The sequence below is a fragment of the Streptopelia decaocto genome, assembly GCF_964273445.1.
Source record: "Streptopelia decaocto genome assembly, chromosome: 3".
NCBI lineage: Eukaryota > Metazoa > Chordata > Aves > Columbiformes > Columbidae > Streptopelia > Streptopelia decaocto.
The window spans coordinates 30,829,803-30,849,291 of record NC_138656.1 but is presented as its reverse complement, the minus strand read 5'-3'; the positions used below and the strand labels follow the sequence as shown (position 1 = coordinate 30,849,291).

Genomic DNA, 19,489 nt, shown 5'->3' with positions numbered 1-19,489 from the left:
GCTCAGCCTCCTCTTCTGCAAGCTAAAGAGCCCCAGCTCCCTCAGCCTTTCCTCATAAGGGAGATGCTCCACTCCCTTAATCATCTTTGTTGCCCTAAAACTACTAATAATAACTGAACAGTTCATTATCTGATAAGAACATGAAAACTTGCCTTGGTGCCCCCTCGAGCCTCCCTGCCCATTGCTTTCACACAGTTATCTCACAGATACTGGTAGGTTTATATACCTAACGCCTCGGGGGTTCTGACGCCATAGAAAGGGATAACGGGTTCAAACTGGAACATAAGAGGTTCCACTTAAATTTGAGAAGAAACTTCTTCTCAGTGAGGTTGCCAGAGCACTGGGGGGTTGTGGAGTCTCGTACTCTGGAGACATTCAAAACCCGCCTGGACACATTCCTGTGTAGCCTCATCTGGGTGTTCCTGCTCCAGCAGGGGGATTGGACCAGATGATCTTTCGAGGTCCCTTCCAATCTCTAACATTCCGTGATTCTCTTATAGCAGCACCCCCATTTTTTGACAAAGGAATCAAAGACAGGCGGGAGTCCAGATGCACCGGCTGCTGCGGAGCCGGACCCAGACGTGCTGCCAGCCGGGGGGGGGGGCGGGGGAGGCGCAGGCCCATCCTCCCTGCATGACACCCGCATGACCCGATAGCTCCCTGCTCCCCACACCGCCGGCAGCCGTTAACGGCCACCGCGCCCCGCCCACGCACTGGCCCCGCCCCGCGCCCCGGAACCGCTTCCACCCGCTGTCCCGGAAGTGCCGGTAGCGGCGGAGGGGGGCTTGGGGGGAGACCGGCGTTATGTTCCTGACAGCGGCGGCTTGTGAGTGGCGCAGGGGGCATCGCGGTGGGGCGGGAACCTCCTCTGGCCGCGGGGCCTGCGCCTCCTGGACCGGCGGCCTGGTGCCGGGGCGCGGGGAGGACGCGGCCGCGTCCTCCCCGCGCCCCGGCACCAGGCCGCCGGTCCGTTGGCCCCTCAGCCCCGTCCCTCAGGACACGGAGCCGGCGGCCTGGTCTTCCCTGACCCCTGGGGACGGGGATGGGGTGGCGTCCGGGGGTGAAGGAGAGCAAGGCCCGCGGGAGAGGCCGTGTGAGGTGCCCGTCACAGGGTCTGGGTGAGCTTGGGGCGCGGGGAGGGAACGGTGCTGGAGGACGTTGACCAGAAGCTCACAGTGGCCTAAGCAACCGACAGAATATAGAGCAGCAAATGTTTAAGTTTTGGTGTAGTGGGGTTTTTGTGCCCGAACATCTTTCACTACCATCATCCTTCCTCTCTTGCCATTATCTTTTAAGCCATAGTGACTCAATTGTATGCTGATTTTTTTTTTTTTATTTCCTGTTTTTCTTCCTCCACCTTCACTGTTTTTTGAATGATCTACTGCTCTCTGGGCTTGTCTTCCGTTCATGAGTTATTTATTTAAATTTGATGCTGCAGCTAATGGTTTACAGTGGGCTGTTTGTGTTACAAGTTTACCATTGATGCTCCCATCCATTCAGTTTATGAATACTTTAAATTCACAGAAGATTCTACTTGTTTCATGCCATGTGATGGGTTAGACCAGGGGCCTGAAACCAGTCTTGTGAGAAGGTTGGCCTGATCTGAGAACAGCTCCCTGGTCTGGTTCACCGGCTTTTATGTTGACACTATGGCAAGAACCGGAGCAGTGGTGGGTGTAAGCGAGTAGGGAGAGGACTTGTGCACCACCAGGACTGCACTTTTCACCAGCAGTGTGGGTTCAAACCTGCCTCAAGTGATGGTGTATCCATACGGTGAATTCACATTCAGCACTGAAACTTCATATTGAAAGCATCTGGAGGCCGCAGCAAGTGCATTCTGTGTTGCAGCACTGCGATTGCACAGACACTTGTAAAGGCGGTATGATAGCAACTGGGAGCACACAAGTGAGAGGCCGAGGGGCATTTCTTTTGTGACAGTAAATCTTTTTGTATAATCTTTCTGGGGCTTTTGCAAAGGCAGGCAGTGGAAAACTTGTAAACTTTATATGCTGTATATAAAGGAAACAAGATAAAATTATAACTGTTTCTTCTTTTTTTTTTCTTTCCTTCATGCTGCAAAAAACAGTGGCCAAGAGCAAATCTAAGTAAGTGACGTTTTCCTCACCAGTTTTTGATTTCTGATACCACACTATATCTTCAAATGACCTTACAAAACATTATGCTTCTCTAGAAGTTTTTTAATATGCCTGGGCAATTGCAGTCCTTGAGTCTAGCTGCATCCTCTTTGTCCTTCTGTATGTGTGTCTTTTCACAGGTAAGTACAGACTGGTGTGAAAACCCCTCCAGGTTCTATAGTTGCAGCAAGGGCAGGTTTTGTCCTGTGGGCTATTGTGTTGAGCTGAGCTCAAATATCCAAACCGCTCTGTGCCGGGAAAGCACGCCTCTGTGCCTTATGATTAAAGAGCGGCGACAAATTATCCGCGTAATCTTCCTCTTGTTTACCTTTCATACTTTTCAGCTGAAGAGGGCAAGCTGAGGTACATCATGGGGCTTTGTTGTTTGTGGGCTGGACTTTAGGCAGATGCCATGAGCCTTTCTTGTAGGCTGGGTGCAGAACACTTCCTGTTTTTAGCACGTTCTTATGTATATGTGTGAGAAGTGGATGGGGCACAGTCAATGCTATGGGCATCTTGATTTGCTCTGTAGTCCAGCTCTGGAGAGATGTTTGTGGGCTCTGGGAGAAAAGCAGTCGCAGTCCTTTGACCTGTAAAGAAAGCTGATGTGTTCTAAGGGTTGGAAAGGAATATAGACTTTCAGCACGCCAGTAGTGTTCCAGTATGGATGCAAGGAGACAAGATCGTGTAGAGAAAGTCACTTGCATACAAAATGCTATTTGTAAGAAAATTAGCAAGACAAATCCAAGGGGTTAAATTGATGCATTTGTATGGATACATTTCTGTCTTCTGTTTCTCAGAAGTTGCATTCTATGAGAGTGTATTAGATTTGTTACTGCACAACCTGGGGAACTATGGCCTTTGGTACATTTTCTGGGGGTTTTATGTGAGTGTGTTTTTTTTCGTTTGTGTTTTTGGTTTGTTCTGTTGTTGTGGGATAGTCCCTGGGTTTTTTTGTTGTTTGTTTGTTTTGTTTTTGATTTTTTTTAAGACTCAGTCCCCATCAGAGCCAGTACCAACCATTTGCTGGGTTTGAAGGGATTCTTCTGTTGCAGGATTTCTGCACAATTGTCAGGGCTTTAAAATAAGAAAGCACTTCCCAAGTAAGTGCCTGACAGGGAGGACAGCATTTTGACATCTCAGCCTTCTGCTGTTAACAGTTTGTAGAAACAAACACAGCAAAGCAGGATGTTTCTGTGAGGTGAAAAAGTAGCTTTTAAAAATGATGTCACTAATGTTAGTGTAGTAATTTTTTTTCCTCTTTCCTTTTTTTTTCCTGATGTTCCTTTCTCTCTTCTTTTTATAGTCCTATGTATATTTCAGAAATATGTTTTCTCCTTATATTATTTATCCTTCTGTGCTCCTCTTGGATTTTCTCCCTGTGTCCTGATAGCTTTCTGCTGTTCTTTTCTGCCGCTGCTCCTAGTTACATTTCTTCATTAGACAGCAAGTTTTTTGAACGAGGTGTATTGTTCAGAAAGGGCTTGGACTCAAATATGTAGTGCACAAGAATTGCAAGGGATGGTCATACTGATACCACTGATTCCCCCAGAAAGGGAAAACTGCACAGAGGCTTTGAGGAAGTGGGTGAGGTACAGGGGAAGGAGTTTGTGTGGTTACTGGTGCTACATATCACACCTGCAGTAGTGTACAGTAGAGGATGATCATTTGGCATAGTCCTTAGACCATGCTTGGTCAGTTGGTCTGCAGGAATTCAGTGTTTTCCTGCTTGTTTTGAACTCAACAGTAAATCAGATTGCAAAGCTGAAAAGGGAGAGCTCGAGGAAGTACACTGGTCAGAGCTGCACAAGTGAGGAAGAATGGATGTCTCTCCAGGGTTCATTTTGACAGACCATTTTGTATTAGAAGCAGGAAAATCCAGGAAAATTGAATGCCTACATGCAGAGATGTATCCTTCTCTTTATTGCCATGGAAGAGAAAGATGTAATTTACAGACTGGTCAAATGGTTTGACCTTTTGAAACTTGAGAAGATGCCCTGTCTCTGGGAAGTTGCACAGATCTCGGCATGCTGCCAGGCTGGGGGTGCAGGGTTGGCTTCCTCCCTCTCCTAGCTTTCGCTGCTCCCAGGGACATGGCAGTGGCTGCCCCACAAACCGAGAACCCTCCAGTGGGGAAGGGGGTTCCCGTGGCTGGGTTAACGTCAGGCTCAGTATCTCCAGCAGGATGGGCAGTGCCAAGGGGCCCTGCTTCTCCTTTTGCACACCTCTTCTTCCATCCTATCTGCTCGGGTTCCTCTCTGCATGTGGAAGTGATGGTCTGTGATACCATGTTATCTACAGCCCGAACATCTTTAACTACCATCATCCTTCCTCTCTTGCCATTATCTTTTAAGCCATAGTGACTCAATTGTATGCTGATTTTTTTTTTTTTTTTCTTTCCTGTTTTTCTTCCTCCACCTTCACTGTTTTTTGAATTATCTACTGCTCTCTGGGCTTGTCCTCCGTTCAGGAGTTATTTATTTAAATTCGATGCTGCAGCTAATGGTTTACAGTGGGCTGTTTGTGTTACAAGTTTAGCATTGATGCTCCCATCCAGATCATTCATGACGTTGAAATGAAGTAGCTGAGGTGATTGTGCCAAATTGTTTATGCCAAAAGCTTGTCCCTTTGTCCACAGCCTGGCAGACACATGGCAGCCGTTGCTGCCTGCCTGTGCCCTGACACAGAGACCTTCCTTGTGATTTTAGGTACATTCTGGTGAGAATGAAAAGTGCGGCCGAGACAGGCTACTGTTTCAACGTGAGGAGACTCCGACTGCAGGAAAAACTGGTCCTGCTGAGATACGATCCCATTGGTAAGAGCTTGGGGAAGAAGTTGGCCTGCTTTCTATAAGCTTCTGTGACTGTGTGGGGCAAAAGATTTTAATGTAACAGGATTTTTCCCATCTGAGCAGAATATGTCATAACACGTTTCATACTCAGATGACTGTACAGTTGCTGTACACTTCATGACATTCCATCAGGAAGTAAATGTTACCCTCATTTTACAGACTGTGGCAGTGAAACAAAGTAATCACTTGCCTGACACATCAGAGCCCTTGATGACAGCCATGCCACATGTCAGTGGCAAAGCAAAGTGACACAGGAGTTCTTTCATTCTGTTTCTTTGTGTGGTTTGCTAGACTGTGCTACCTCCAGCAAGCAGCCATCAAGTGTACATCACTAGAAATGTTCTGTTAAGCTGCCATGGGTGCTCTAGACAATAAATTTTAACCACCACTTACAAAATGGATTTTTAAAGAAATAAACACAAGTTCTTTCTCCTCCTCAAATGAGACTGCTCTCCAGATAACAGTTTGTGGGTTCTTTTATGCTCCTCTAGATCTTGCAGATTTTCTCTGTTTAGGAATCTGATTTGCTGGGGGGTTGTAGCACTTGCCAAGCTGCCTTTTGCTCACCAAGCTTTTTGAAAGGTGACAAAGAGCTCAAGTTTCTGGGGGAGGAACCAGTCTGTAGTTAACATTAAAAAGCTGAATATTGGGGAACTTAGAATTTAAACCAGACCATGCTAGAAATAGTAGGGGGAGTTAATGCAAAGAAGGTTTACTTAAATCTATAGAAAAAAGAAATGTATTAAGCAGCTCTAAATAGATAACATAATGCATGGCCAGTGATTATGTGATTCACGCTTTTTTTTTTTTTCTTATAATCTTCTGTCTTTGTTAGATGACTAACCTTTTCGTAGTAACAGTATGGGACAGTGCTGACAAAGGTTGTGGCTCTCCTTCTGAAACACATGCAGAAAGGGAATGAGAGATTACTAGGATGATTTTCCTGAATAAGAAGAGTTTAAATTACTGCATGAAAACATTGTACAAAGTGATGGTGCAGAAGCTTTGCAACTTGTAGGAAATGTGAAGGAAGGGGAGAGCTCAGGCTGAGTAAGTGCTTCTGTCACAGAACACGTAGTAGGTTGTTGAAGTACAAAATTGGAAGTCACGAGGAAAAAAGTTCTGATCTTTGTAGCCTGTAGTAGAACACAAGTGAGAAATTGATGTGAGAAAGTGCTGCATGTGTGAAGGGAAGTAAATTTGAGTCTAGATACCAACTCACATCAGGAATATGTTAGGAAGCATTTTCACTTGGCATGCTTTTTCACCTTATGTTTTGTACTTCTCAAAAACCTGGTACCTCAACTGTATGAAGCTTTTTAGTGAAGTAGTGGCAGTAGTGCCCAAGTTTCACTACCTCCTAACTGTAGCAACAGAATGTGTTACTAAGTTGCAGTATTTCTTAAAGTGAAACTTTTATGTGGAAGAAGAGAGTTGGTTATTGTGTGATAGCTCCTGCGTAGCTTTCAAAGGAATTCATGTAACGAAGTTCAGTCAGAACAGTGGTGCTTTTCAAGTGGCATTGTAAAGCTTTGCTTTGAATTATTTATTATTAATTTTTAGTGATGTACTGACTATGCGTAACCTGTAGCTGTCCTGGACATGATAACATCTGCATCATGGAGGCAGGGTCAGTCTGTGCCTCATTGAGAGACCCACAGGACTCTTGTTTAACTTTTCAGTCAGTCTGTGAGACCGACTAGATCTGGCTCATCACCTGTAGTTGTTTGGGCGCTGGACTTGAAGAGTAGTAGGAAGCAGTAAGGACCTACTTTTGTCCCCACATCAAGCAGCTGTGATTCAGAATAGTCAGGCAGAGCAGCTGTTGAATGTTTTCAGCCACTTAAATCCTGATACTTTTTTTTCACAGAGGTGAAATGGGCCTCAGAAGCTAAAAATTACACATAGTAAAGTGAAAGCACCACTAAATTTCAAGAGCTGATTAACAGCAGCGCTGTGCCAGTCAGTTGCTCCACACTCATTTAAGCAGTGAAGGCAGCCAGGAGAAAGGAACGTAGGCTCATTGAGTTGAATTTTAACACTTCAGGCTTCTTGACAGATTCTTTTCTTTTTCCCCTATAGCAAAACAACGTGTCCTCTTCACAGAGAAGAGAAAAATCCGCTCTATCTGAACAATGACTGGACTTGATTTATGCACGAGGAGAGGATGGTTTGAGGGGAGAAAGAGGTGAACGCTGATTCAGAAATACAGCAACATGGGCTGAAGAGAGAGGAAATGAACTGGGATCACCATCTCCTGTGATTTGAAGGCCATTGTGAATAAAACAATGTAGAGAGAGAAAATTCTTAATGTCTGGACATAGATCATCACAGTAACATTTATTTATCTTTTGAGTTATTTTTACAGTACTCAATTAAAAAAAATTAAATAGCAAATCCCATTGTCTGTGTTTTCCATTGTGAAAGAGCCTGTAATCTTCAAAGGAACTATTGTTTTATAAGGCAATAAAAATTAACATTTTCCACAGCAGGAATTCAATGGCAGGATTGCAAGTTTTTCTAACCTACCAGCCACAGATTCAACAGTAGTGACTGCAGATTGGTGGTGTCATTCCTTGGAGGGGTAGTGTTGCACCAGCTCTTGCCTAGGAAAGTGCGAAGCAGTGAGGACCCTGGTGAAATAAGATGAGCTTTTGGATAAGCTATGACCATGGCTAAAAGGGCTGTATTATTTTCAGTCAGGTAAGTAGGATGAATTTTCACTCCTGGATTTTCTTTTAAGCATGAAGAAAGTAGATAGCCAAAGTCATTCTCTGATGGTTTTGGAAGTTTTTCTTTAATTATCTCACCTATGTTTAGAGTGATACGGCTCGAAACATTTTTCAAAGTCTGCCTCAGTCGCACTCTTGTCCCCTTTCCAGTTGGAGGGACCTTTGTTAGTCTGGCAGAGCGCAGTGCCACATCCCGTGTCTGGGGCACAGGGGAACAGCTGGTACGGTGCTGGCCTTGGTGTCTGAGGGCTGAAGCTGCAATCTGAAAGCTAACGTGCACATTAGAAGTTCTGATAAAATCAAGTGAAAATACTATCAGGAGCCCAACACCCTCCAGATGTTTTGCTGGAGACTTCACATAGTTCAGTATAGAGTGTTGTGTGGGGCCAGAGAGACCTGCTGAGCTGTGTTTGAATGACCCACCACCCCCACCCCATCTTATTAATGTAGAACAGGAACTAACAGGATTCCTCAAAGAAGCAGCAAAGAAACTTCCCTAGTGTTTCCAGTCAGCAGAGGAGAACCTCATTGCAGTCAGGAGAAAAATGCTGTCTGGGATAAGATAAAATCAGTACATGGAGTGAGACAATGTCAATTAGAAAAGGTCCTGAGGCAAGTCCTTCCTGTAAGGATATGAAGATTGTGTCCCTGATGCCTGGACGCTCACTGATGCAACGCAGTTCGACTTCCTGATCATTTCCTCCATGGGTAACTTGGGATAGTAAGCCAGGTAGAAGGCCAGTGCTCCCATAAAACTGTCTCCAGCTCCCTAAAATAAAAAAAAAACCAAACAAACAAGATTAAGCGTACTCGCACAGGGAAACAATTCAGATGTGTTTACTGGAAAGACAAAAGTTGCAGCACTGACTGCAGTAGCCAGGAAGTTGTTCAGGGCTTGAGTTCAATTCACTTTTCTATGCCTAGGAAATTCTGCTGTGCTAAACTAATGCCATGGCACTATCTTCGTGCCCAGCTGTTGAATCAAGGTATACACTATAAAATGGCTTAAAGAAAAAGAAACACAAGTGTGCTGGAGTTCAGCAACACGCTGTTATAAATACTGCTTTTGAAACTTCCTGTTGTTGGAGTGTCTGATTTTGATTTCTCAACCTGAATGTTTCATTAAAGATATTTTTTTCTTATTTAACTTCTGTTTTTCATAAAGGGCAGTGGTAGAAAGGACAGAGAAAAGGGGAAAAAAATAAGCCATGTGGTTTGTGGTGTCTCTAAATTCCTAGTTGCAGAATGATACATTTTGATGCCTCCAGGTCTCAGCTGTTCATTAAAAAGGTCCCATTAACGAAGGTCTATGCTGTGTCTATCACATAAACGACACAGTAACTTGTTTTGCTCACTGTATTCCACAGGGTCCCTTTCTCCCTCCTCCCCTACAACTAACTTGGTTTGTAAGGCCAGGCAGAGAGCAATTCTTGTTGGTACTTTAGTTCTAAGGTCCTCTTTTTTAAAATCATAGTTTTGTACCAGTAAAAGCATTACACTGGACACACTGGTATTCTTACTTCATTCAAGAACAAACCAACATATGGTCTATCTCCCCTGAGGCCCTTTCCCTCTGTAGTTGTAATAAAAAGGCCCCAAGAGTCATGGGGCAGCAGCAAAGGGCCTGGAAAAAGTTAGTTAAGATAGCTGAGCAAAATTCCAAACTAGAAGTTAAGGCGAGGAAGTAATTTTCCAGTTGTGAGTTCTAGTGGGTCTCAGTGTTAAACTCCTACTTACCCAAAGGTCAGCTGCATATAACATTATTCCAGAAAAAAAAAATACCATTTCCATGGAAATCTGTTGGTGGCGTTACAAGCAGCTGACAGGGCAGAGCAGAGCGGGAATGGCAAGGGAACCCTACAAGCGGTAGGCACAGGCCAGGGGGCCCACCCAGCCTTGTCTCTCCCTGGCCAGCCCTTCCACAGCAGCTGTTTGCTTTGGTGTTCCCAGCCAGGAAACTCCCTCCTTAACCCTGGCACAGCCTCAATTTTGGGCGCTGCCTTCCATGGCCTTCCCAGCAGGCCATGACGGAGAGTGGCACCTGGTGAATTACGAGTTAATAAGCAGAGTCATACCCCAGCATGCAGCTGTAGCAGCACCTGTTTCAACAGTTCCCTGTTCCTGAACCTACCAGGGGCGGGTGAAGGTTTTTATCAATTTCTGTTGGGCCTTTGTCTCCCTTCTGGTTTCCACAGTGCTCCCACAATGGCAGGTGGAGCAGGAGCAGGTGACTGCTAGTTAAGCAGTGCTTGTGTCTTTTGTCTGAGGCATAATGCAAAAATCCCCGGCCCATCTCGGCCTTTATAATCTAATCGGTGCATGATTAATCATTAAAGCAATTTTAGTGCTGCTGTTACAGACAGAAGTAGAATTTCAGCAAGCAGATCTGTCATGCTGTAGCTCTAGCAGGAAGAACTCGTCATTTTTACATCAAATATTTCTCATACAGTGATCACTGGGTAATGGAAGTGGCCAAATATTATTTTAATGACAAATACTCAGAATATCTGGTGTCAAATAGCATAAACTATTACTTGGCAGCACCATGGAGCAGAATACTATGATTTTAATAATTTTTTTAAATGGAGGCAGCTAAATATTGCCACAAAGAATTACTGCAGTGTCTGCTATTGGAGGAAAAAAAAAAAGACTAACTGAACATCACCCAGGTCTTAGTTTGGATGATGGCGAGATGGAACCCAAGTTATCCCTGCAACGTTACTGTGCTTATCCACTCACGGGTGATGCTTTGAGGCTGTGAGACAGCTGTAGGTCTCCCTTTTGGTGAGGCTGAGCGATGTTTCATGGCTACAAAGGTGGAAAAAGGGATGGCCAGCAGGCTTCCATGAAGAATGGAAAAGCACTTCCTAGTATTTTTTTTCAAGAGAAAAGACTATGGGATGATTGGAGAATGTACAGAAGGATTTGATGCCAGTAAACTTTCGCTGAAATCATTACTTCCCATACATAGACCAAAGCAGTCAGTATCTCTAAAGCTCAGCTACTAGAAAGCCCAAGGGTATCATAAATACAGTTGTTGGTAAGTAACTGTTTTGCATAGGGGGGTGTTTTCAATAGAGGGGCTGCCACGCTGCAGACAGCAGCGCACATCAGACTGGTTCTGTAGGTACCCGGCTCAACCTCGCTGCTGCTGCTCCACGCAGGCAGGACTGGTCAGACATGACTTAAAGAGCAACAGCAGAACTGATTCAGCTGCAAGGTTAACTGCAATTAGGACTATTTTCGGCTTACAGAAACAGACCTTCCCTCTTTGGTATTGTGGATTAAACTACATGGGGTTTGGTAGATGCAGAAAATGTCAGCACAGAGCAGAAGGAGGAACAGGCTCAGAGCAAAATCAAGATTACCCAGACTCTGGATTAGCAAATACTAGCTTTACATGTAGCTGTTTCAAAACCTGCTATAAGGAAAACAAAACAAAACAAAACAAAACAAAACAAAACAAAACAAAACCAAAAACTACTTTACAAAAATAATTATTAAAATGACCAGTAAGATGCGTTTATTCTGCCAACCCACAAAGTATAAACAGAGAATATATAATATTTTACATTCCTCAGCATTTGTCTTTCACGAATCCTAATACAAGGCAGACTTTGAGACAATCCTCATATCTTTGAGTGCCTGGAGACAATTGATTCCATTAATTATAAAAATATAACTTGTTTAACCTTTCTCTAAAGCAGAAGATGTTGGTTTGTATGAAATAAAATAAAGAACTGGATCAAAAAATTTGTCTGATAAGGCATGGCTTGTTCTAAAATGCAAATGTTACGGTTTTGACTAAGTTTTATGGTTTTGAAGCAGTTTTGAAAACCTATTTATATTCTGTGCCACTAGTCTGGAAGGTCCTTGTTTTCCTGTGTGTCTGGAAAAGGGCATTTTTGTTTGTTGCAGTCCAGCACAGATTGAGATTCTATGCCTCTAGCGAAGAGAAAACCCACAAAAACACTGCTATTTATACCTTAGCTTTTGTTAGTCCCGATTTGTCAGAAGCTGGTTCACAACTTTAGTATAACTATTTTTACATGATGCTGCCCTGAGAGGCTTTTTAAGGAAAGTGCTTTGTAAGTGGAAACTATATTGTTCAACAGTCTTTCCAGCAAGTGTAGCACTTTTCAATCAATCACGCGTAGAATAATAGGATGCATTTCACTTATACAATAAGATGACTTGTTCACCAAAAAAAATTTAGAGGCCAAAAGGGCAGAAGTTACGAGTTCACAGTGTTGCAGCAGTTGCCCTGCGTTGTTCCACGGCAACCTCTTGCTCGGCCTTCGCCCTCCCAGCCTGTCTTTTGGGCAAGAGTAATGGTAACCATGTCAGAACCGGGGGAACTCTGGCTTCTGAAGCCTGACGTTGTCATTGAACCTCAAAAAACCTTCCTCGGGTCATTTTTCAAGAAGCCACAGTCCATGTGTGCTCTGTGTTTTACATGGGTTCATTCCATTACATACATTGTAAGAGGTACTGGAGTCTTAAAAGGAATTATGTGTTGTACAGCAGCACAAGAGAAACAGTCAGCATGCCTGTAATGATAAATTCTTTGTTCAGTGAATAAATCAAAACATCAATCCAAAAGCTGTCATAAACTGCATTATAATGTAGAATCAATGATATTGCTTGCAGTGATGCTTTATAGTCTCCTAGGATCATTCACAGCAGCACACAAATGAAGGAAGCCTGAGGATTACACTGATTTAGTGCAGCCTAAACGCACGGCAGTGCAGAGCTGCCCAACTCTGTCGAAGGAATTGGGCCTTGGAGAATTCCTGTCGTATTTATAGCCCTCCAGAACTGTGTGATACTGGCTTCTGCGAAGGATGTTAGCGCTCCGTGTCACATCTGCTCAGTGTTCTTTGCTGTGCCCCTGCCTGCTCCGCACCCGAACTACACATCAGCCCTACGTAACACAAAAATATCTGTCAGTGAAGACACTCACTATCCATTCCCATAAGTGGGGAAAGCCTGTGTTTCCTTGCAAGAATCCCTGGGCTGTGCTTTGATGAAAGGTTACTAGTGGAACTGGAGAAACATTTCCAGCCTTTGGGATATATTCAGATACTTTTGTGCCAAAAGGGTCTAAGTCTCAGCTAAGAGATAATTTCAGCTGAAATGCTCAGGGAGTAAAATATCCCTTGGTAACAGTGGTTGAATCAGTTACACAGCTTTTTTTTTTTGTCTTTATTTTTATGAATTCCTTCTCTCTGAAAGAGCCCATGTTTATTCTCTATGTGATGGAGAATGGTTTATTTCTGGAAATGTTACTGGCCGCATTTTTAAATTTTGCATTTATTTGCCTGTGCAATACTTTTTTTTTTTTTTTTAATTTTTGTGATGTTTAATATTCCCCCCTCAGCCTCCCATTTTTCCTTATGTTTCACTGCAGAGATATTTTGGCAGTTTCAATTAATACAGTCCTTAAAACTATCTCCACTATCTTGAAACTCTCCTGAAATTAAACTAGTCTGAGCCTCTTCAAACTATTTCTTAAGCTCAGGGCCTAACAAGGGTGACTACTCCCATGGTATCTGGGCTTGCTGATTCTGTGTGGAAGAATTGCCAGCATTGATTACTAAGAGATTTTTCCACTACTACAGTTATTCCTACATCTATGCATGGAGAACAATATGATACAAGTCCTTAACACCGAACTACCAAATTTTGCAATAAAAAACCAAATGAACTTGAAACAAATAACGGGGCTCGCCTTTTCAAGTCTAAGTTAGGCTTTTGGTGCCAACTAGACAGCGCTACAAAGCTACTTGGGCTGATGTCTTGGTTTTGTTAAAAAACAGGTTCTCTTTTAGTGAATTTGCCTGTCATCTGAAGACTTCTTATTAGCTGCATTTTCCTGAAAAGCTAGATGCATGTGTGGTAGACACAGCAATGGAATGTGAGGTCACTGATAAGGATGGATGTACATCCCGCGAGATGGGCAATGAGAAACGGGTGACCAAAACCTGACCAACTAAGTATTCCATCCCATTCATGTGATACTTCATATAAAAGTGGGAGATCACAAGAATCTCGTCCCTTTTCCTTATGGCCAACCTTAGGAGAGGACCTTGTGAGTCGTCCCTGCGAACTGAGGCCTAGTGACAGACTGAACCCAGTTCCAGTTGGCTGCAGAGTCCAGTCCAGGACTTTCGGTGCTGGCCCTACATCTACCAGAGCAGTTGCTGGGACTTTTAAGATTGGTTTTGTACATTTTGTATTATTTTCTCTATTTTTATTAGTAGCATTAGTAAAACATTTTTAATTTTTCCAACTCTCTTCTCTGTCCTTCTTTCCCTCCCAATCACCTGTCCTTAGTGGGAAGGGGGGAGAGGGAAGTGCTACAGGGGGAGAGGCGGGGAAGAGGGGGTTAACAATACATCTGCCATGGTTTATTGTCACCCCGCAATCAAACCTCAACAGCTGAGGATAAAGGAGACATACTAGGAGAAGCACACTGTGTCTGGATCCACAACCACATAACTGTGCTTAATCTGTACTCTGGTAACCGAGTGTTTCTGCAGTCTTGTCACAAAGACTCACTAGAACATGTTCCCCTAAGCCAAAGGAAAATACATAGAGAGAATCCATGGTAGCAGTGCTCGTCTCTTCTTCTTCCCCGCTGCAGCGGGAGCTGTTATCTGCTGCCCCACCACACGCTGCCTCCTCCCAGCCACGTGCAGAATGGCTGCGCTCAGCCACTCTTCAACAACGGCGGGAGGTGTAAGCTAACACATTCTAATTTGCATTCCCTGTAGGTTGACAGTGCACTCTTAATTCTAGTGATTCAGACTGCAGTTTCATAATAGGCTTAAGCCAACCCATGGTTATGTTCTTGCTGAAAGGCTCAGTCCCCACTCATGTTTTTATCCTTGTCTCATGTTCCCACGCCCTCCCCTACATCAGATCTAGCTCTCGAGGCAGATCAGTTAGTTCTCAGATCCATCTGAAGACTAAACCAGCCAATGCTGACCAAGAAACATGAGTTTCCACCCAGATCAGCAAGTTGCTGTGTTACCACATGACAGCTAGTCCAATGCAAAGGAGAAAGAGGTTAGAAACACTCCTTCTAGCAGCAGCATGATCTTGGGTCAGCGTATGCCAACTGTGAAACCTCACCCTGGGTCAACAACAGGCAATTCATTAACTCAGTTGTGTGTCCAAGTCCTAGTACTCTGGCTCCTTGATCACACAGGGAAAGCCATTTTTTCCACTCCTCCTCCTCTACCTTGTGGGTTCAGACCGGAGGAATGAGGGAATGATCACACTTCCTTTCTGTATCTTTTCCAGCCTCTGTTCTGGGAAGCCGTGGGAAGGAGCAATCCCTGACCTTCTTGCATTTAAGTTGCATCATACTTGCACAGCCATGCATGGAGAAAATTTCTTGCTCACTTAATCTGAACAAGGGCAGCATGTCATCTGGTGCTTCATGTGCCTTGAGAACTCAGAGGTAACTAAACTACAGCCACTGTAGACTATCGGTTGGGAGACATCAAAACCAAAGCACACCACACAATGCTTCGCATCAGCCATCAGGAATTTTTACCCACTTCCTGACAGATTTCCTGATGGTTCATTAACAGTGATTAATCAGCCTGACCGTTAACCCCCTGCATTCCTGAGAGATTAATCTTGATACAAGGCCTCCCGTGTGCATTTTCTTTCCTTTCTGAAACATCCTACTACATTGTTATTCACTGTTTCTAAAATGATCAGTGACAAGCATTACAGATGCACGAATTCCCCCGAAAAGTTATCTGGTTTGCGGTGAATGTTGGAAATAAAACATACAACATTCACAACTCTGTGATTTTTAATTTGTATGTCATCTAAAAAGCACAGCTGAAAGTATCTAGAGAGTTGGCAGTATCACACAGTCCCACTTTACATTTCAAAGCCCGTCTGCAGCATCTGTTTTGAAGCAAGGTAATAGTGCTCTTATTTCACATTATGGGAAATGAACCCAACTTAAGATCAAGGATGCTAAGAGGACCCACTTTGAGACGTCTTGGGGCTGAATCCAGAGCTCCTGATCTTGCATGGATTTTAAAATGTTCTTCGAAAATGAGGCACAGCTTGGGAACCCCAAAACTGAGGTATTCAAAATTATTGGAGCAGTGGACCTCCACGAGAGCACAGCTCTGCTAGATTCTTGGCCAGGATCAGAACAGAGGAGCTCCTGTCTCACTGTTCACAAGAAAAAGACTGCAAGGTGTCTGTGAGGTGGTGGCTTTCTCTTAGTGCACTCTGATGAAATCTGGGAGGGAGCACGGGAGAGCTGCGCTCTGCCAGGTAATAATATCCCAGTATGCCACTCAGCACCAGGGAAGAAAGTTACTCTGTGTTGTAGACTAACCACAGAAAACCAACAAAGCATTCACCCACAGAGAGTACTCTGTTTCCTGAATCATCGAAACAATTCAGTGTGATGATGCTCATATAAACTCCTTTCAACTCCAGATAGCATTAATGAGAGGTGACGAATTTATTTCTTTCTTACACAATGGAGGAAGAGCACTGAACCGGGAACTCCACACACTGTTCTGAAAACAACAGATCCATGTTGCTGAACTTGTGAGATCCCCATCAACCAAACAATTCACCACTACTCTGATTGCTATGCTACCAGAGTGATAGATATTTTTTTTTGGCAAGGAATATTTCCATTTAGGATACACCTCCGTGTATATTTTCCATGTAAGCTTCAGTCAGCTTTTGCCTTGGTACCTGCTTCTTCCCTGGTTTCACACTTGACCTCCTTCCATTTCATCTGAAAGTTCACAGAAAACTCAAAACCAGCTGAGGAAACACTCCACACTTGCTTTTTTTCTGGAGTGCATATAGAAAACTTACAACATACAGAACACAGTACTGGAAAACTCTCATTATACTTCAGCTCAATACAAAACTCTCCAGTGGCACTCTTGCAAATAACAGCATGTATATCAAGATGTGTCAACAACAGGGAACCACGTGGACATTGCTGCTAACAGAAACAAGACGGACTTTCAGTTGAACATGCTACAGGAGCTGTAGCTACCTTTCCCAAAGTTTGAACTTGCACAAAATCAGAGTTGTGATTGAAGCTTGGCCCTAAATATAGCAGCTCCTCAGTAGGTTGATTTGTACTTCTCAGACTGGTTTATCAAGCCTCAGCAACATCCAGCTACTCTCCTACCCTATCAAAAGCTTCACTTATCTCACTTCCTTGAGAAGTACTTCACTCCTTCATTATTCACGTCATACTCACACCAACTCGCAATTTCTTACTAACAAAGCTCATCCTTATGTGTTAATTCACAAATTCCATTTAATGAACAAATTAAACTGGAGATGAAGCCCTGCCCAGAATACATCAGGTTATCCTGATAGTGCACTGCAAATACTGACAGTGGGATTCCCTTCCAAACAACGAGCTCCCCAACCAGGACAGAACTGGCCAAATTGTCACCGACTGTGTCACCCAGTATCATGTCAGGGGCTGACATGGCTTCAAGATCCCATAATCCAACAGCCAAGCCAGGAGGGGGAAATCTCCTTGCTGGGCAATTTCACTAGCCACATGTGTTTTTTTTCTCTCAGACTGAAAATGCCAAAAGACTCTTAGTGATCCCATCTAATCTGACGAGATGCACTCAGAATGACACAACTGCCATCTCGCCTGGAATTGATCAAAAAAACATTCTTTTTTTGCACGAAAGCTCCATATGCTCGAGTGCCTCTTTCAAAACCACAGCATCTAGCCTTTGTTGGCTGGCCACTGCTCCCGCCTACCTCTGAACTACACATCCTGGAGGGGGAAAAAAAAACCCACCAAACTTGAGGAGTTTTTTTGGTCTGAACTCACTCTAGCCTTGTCCTCTTGCCAGCTCCCTGCATTCTTTTTTTCTACTGAGTTTGTCTCATCTTTTTGATGAGTATTTGAGTTTTAGCTCTCCTCTCTGAGTTCAGCAAGATTTGACCTACAAGCCAGAGCTGCGGATCTGCTCTAGCACCCACCCATTCTGTTGTCCTTCACCTGTGGGGCAGTTGAGCAGAAAACAAGGCTCCTGCTCCCCACTCATGGTTTTCAGCAGCAGGTGAGCCTCAAGGCACTGCTGCTGACAGAAAGGCATTCTCTGTGGTATTTCCCATAAAATGCATCTTTCCAACAGACATATTGCCTGCTTAATGATTTCAGTAAGAAAATCACAGACACCAATAATGCGGCACAAGATTCCAGAGACTCTCCTCACCTTTTCTCTGTATTTTGCTGTCTATTTGTGCTTTGAAATGAATAAAACCAATGCTCCTTAGCCATTTGGGCAGCTGACAAACACTGCTGCCAGAATTTGGGAATCTGCTTTTCTACAGCTAAGTTGTTCTACAGTAGCTAGTTTTATATCTGGATGTCTATCCCTACACACACACACACAGAAAAACCCCTGAGAAAAGTGACAAAATCATCACACTCAACTGCAAACTGGCCATTAAAGGCATTCCTATAGGTTACTGCCATCAATCACCAAGACTTACGGTGTTAGCTTCCTTCCATTTGCCTAGCTGAAGCTATTAAAATACATCCTGACCATGGTACGGGCTGTGAAAGATCAACTCCTTTATTCTTGATAAGAAATAAAACTTCTGGCATTTTCTGTGGTTAGAATTTGCAAAAGCAAGGAGCCTGATTTCCCCACTATTCTCATTTCTCTGTTCTTGTTCTTTTGAAAACCTACTTATGCAATATCACTGATCCAACACAAACCTTTCTGGTTTCTGTAGTGACCAAAATTACTTGGCAATGAAAACTCTGTTGGGGGAAATCAGGTCTTAGTTCAACATCAACATTACTGCAACTGGCATTTCTGAGTAAGTAAGTGGGCAGGGGGCTCAGAAGCCAGGTTTGCCTTCTCTCTCATCTCATCATAGCCAGAACAGTTGAAAACAAACTTAGAAGAACAGGTCACGTTCCACAATAGCCAGAATGATACCTGGTTCTGCAAAGAGGAGCTTTAAAGAAGAAAAGGAGGCATATGACATTTGTAAGCTAACCATAAATGCAAGAAGTAAAAAATGACGAGGAGTTTGGCCAAGAATATGCTGCACTATTACACAGCAGATCATATTTTCAACTTCCTACGGCTCAGGCCAGAAAAAGATGCTTGGGAAGGTGACGCTCTGGATGTGCCAGAAGCGCCAGCTTCCAGTAGCTAATTTTAACTGCAGGAATTTAATTAAAAAGGATGGCTGCACACAGTTGGTCTTCCTTCCTTCCTTCCTTGTGCAACTCAGATATCCCAGAGTGCTATACACCATTACAGCTGACACTGTCTTGTGTGCATGCGTTGGTGGCCCCATATCTGCTCCAAACACTGGGTGAGCTCCATACCTGGACTGAACATCCCCTTGGAGAAGACCTTGTGTGAGCTTCAACATAAAGACAAGGGGAAGAGAACAAATCAAGAACAAGGATGTGGCATGTTCTGCTGCAATGACTTTGACTTGCGTTGCAAGCCACAGTTAGCCCAAGAGAAGCAATAAGTGGGTCATTTCCTACTCTGCTCTCAACCTGTATGAATTATACAATTGTTTTATACCATTGTTTCATTTATTAAAGCATCCCAAAAGTGAGATAGCACAAAGACAGCTTCAAGATATTTCTGAACTCTGCTTCCCTAGACCTCATCAGAATGTAATCTTGGGTCCAGATGTTGGATTCTGTATCCTTCACATGTTCTGGCACCCAAACAAAACATTTCAGTTGGTGCATAAAT

The 19,489-nt window shown here is 43.7% G+C and overlaps 2 protein-coding genes across 4 annotated transcripts in view; one reads left to right on the top strand and one right to left on the bottom strand.

The window, feature by feature from the left end:
• Positions 1 to 702: 702 nt before the first annotated feature.
• On the top strand, positions 703 to 7,383 carry MRPL33 (mitochondrial ribosomal protein L33). Its single transcript, XM_082048312.1, has 4 exons — positions 703 to 826; positions 2,087 to 2,105; positions 4,844 to 4,950; positions 7,069 to 7,383. The coding sequence occupies exons 1-4, from the start codon at positions 805 to 807 to the stop codon at positions 7,116 to 7,118; spliced, it is 198 nt and encodes a 65-aa protein (XP_081904438.1). The 5' UTR covers positions 703 to 804; the 3' UTR covers positions 7,119 to 7,383.
• RBKS (ribokinase) overlaps positions 7,310 to 19,489 on the bottom strand; it is a 79,138-nt gene continuing 66,958 nt past the window's right edge. For all 3 annotated transcript variants that reach the window (XM_082048310.1, XM_082048311.1, XM_082048309.1), the window contains exon 8: positions 7,310 to 8,487. In XM_082048310.1, the coding sequence (XP_081904436.1) occupies positions 8,314 to 8,487 (174 nt within the window). In that variant the 3' untranslated portion in view covers positions 7,310 to 8,313. The remainder of the gene's footprint in view (positions 8,488 to 19,489) is intronic.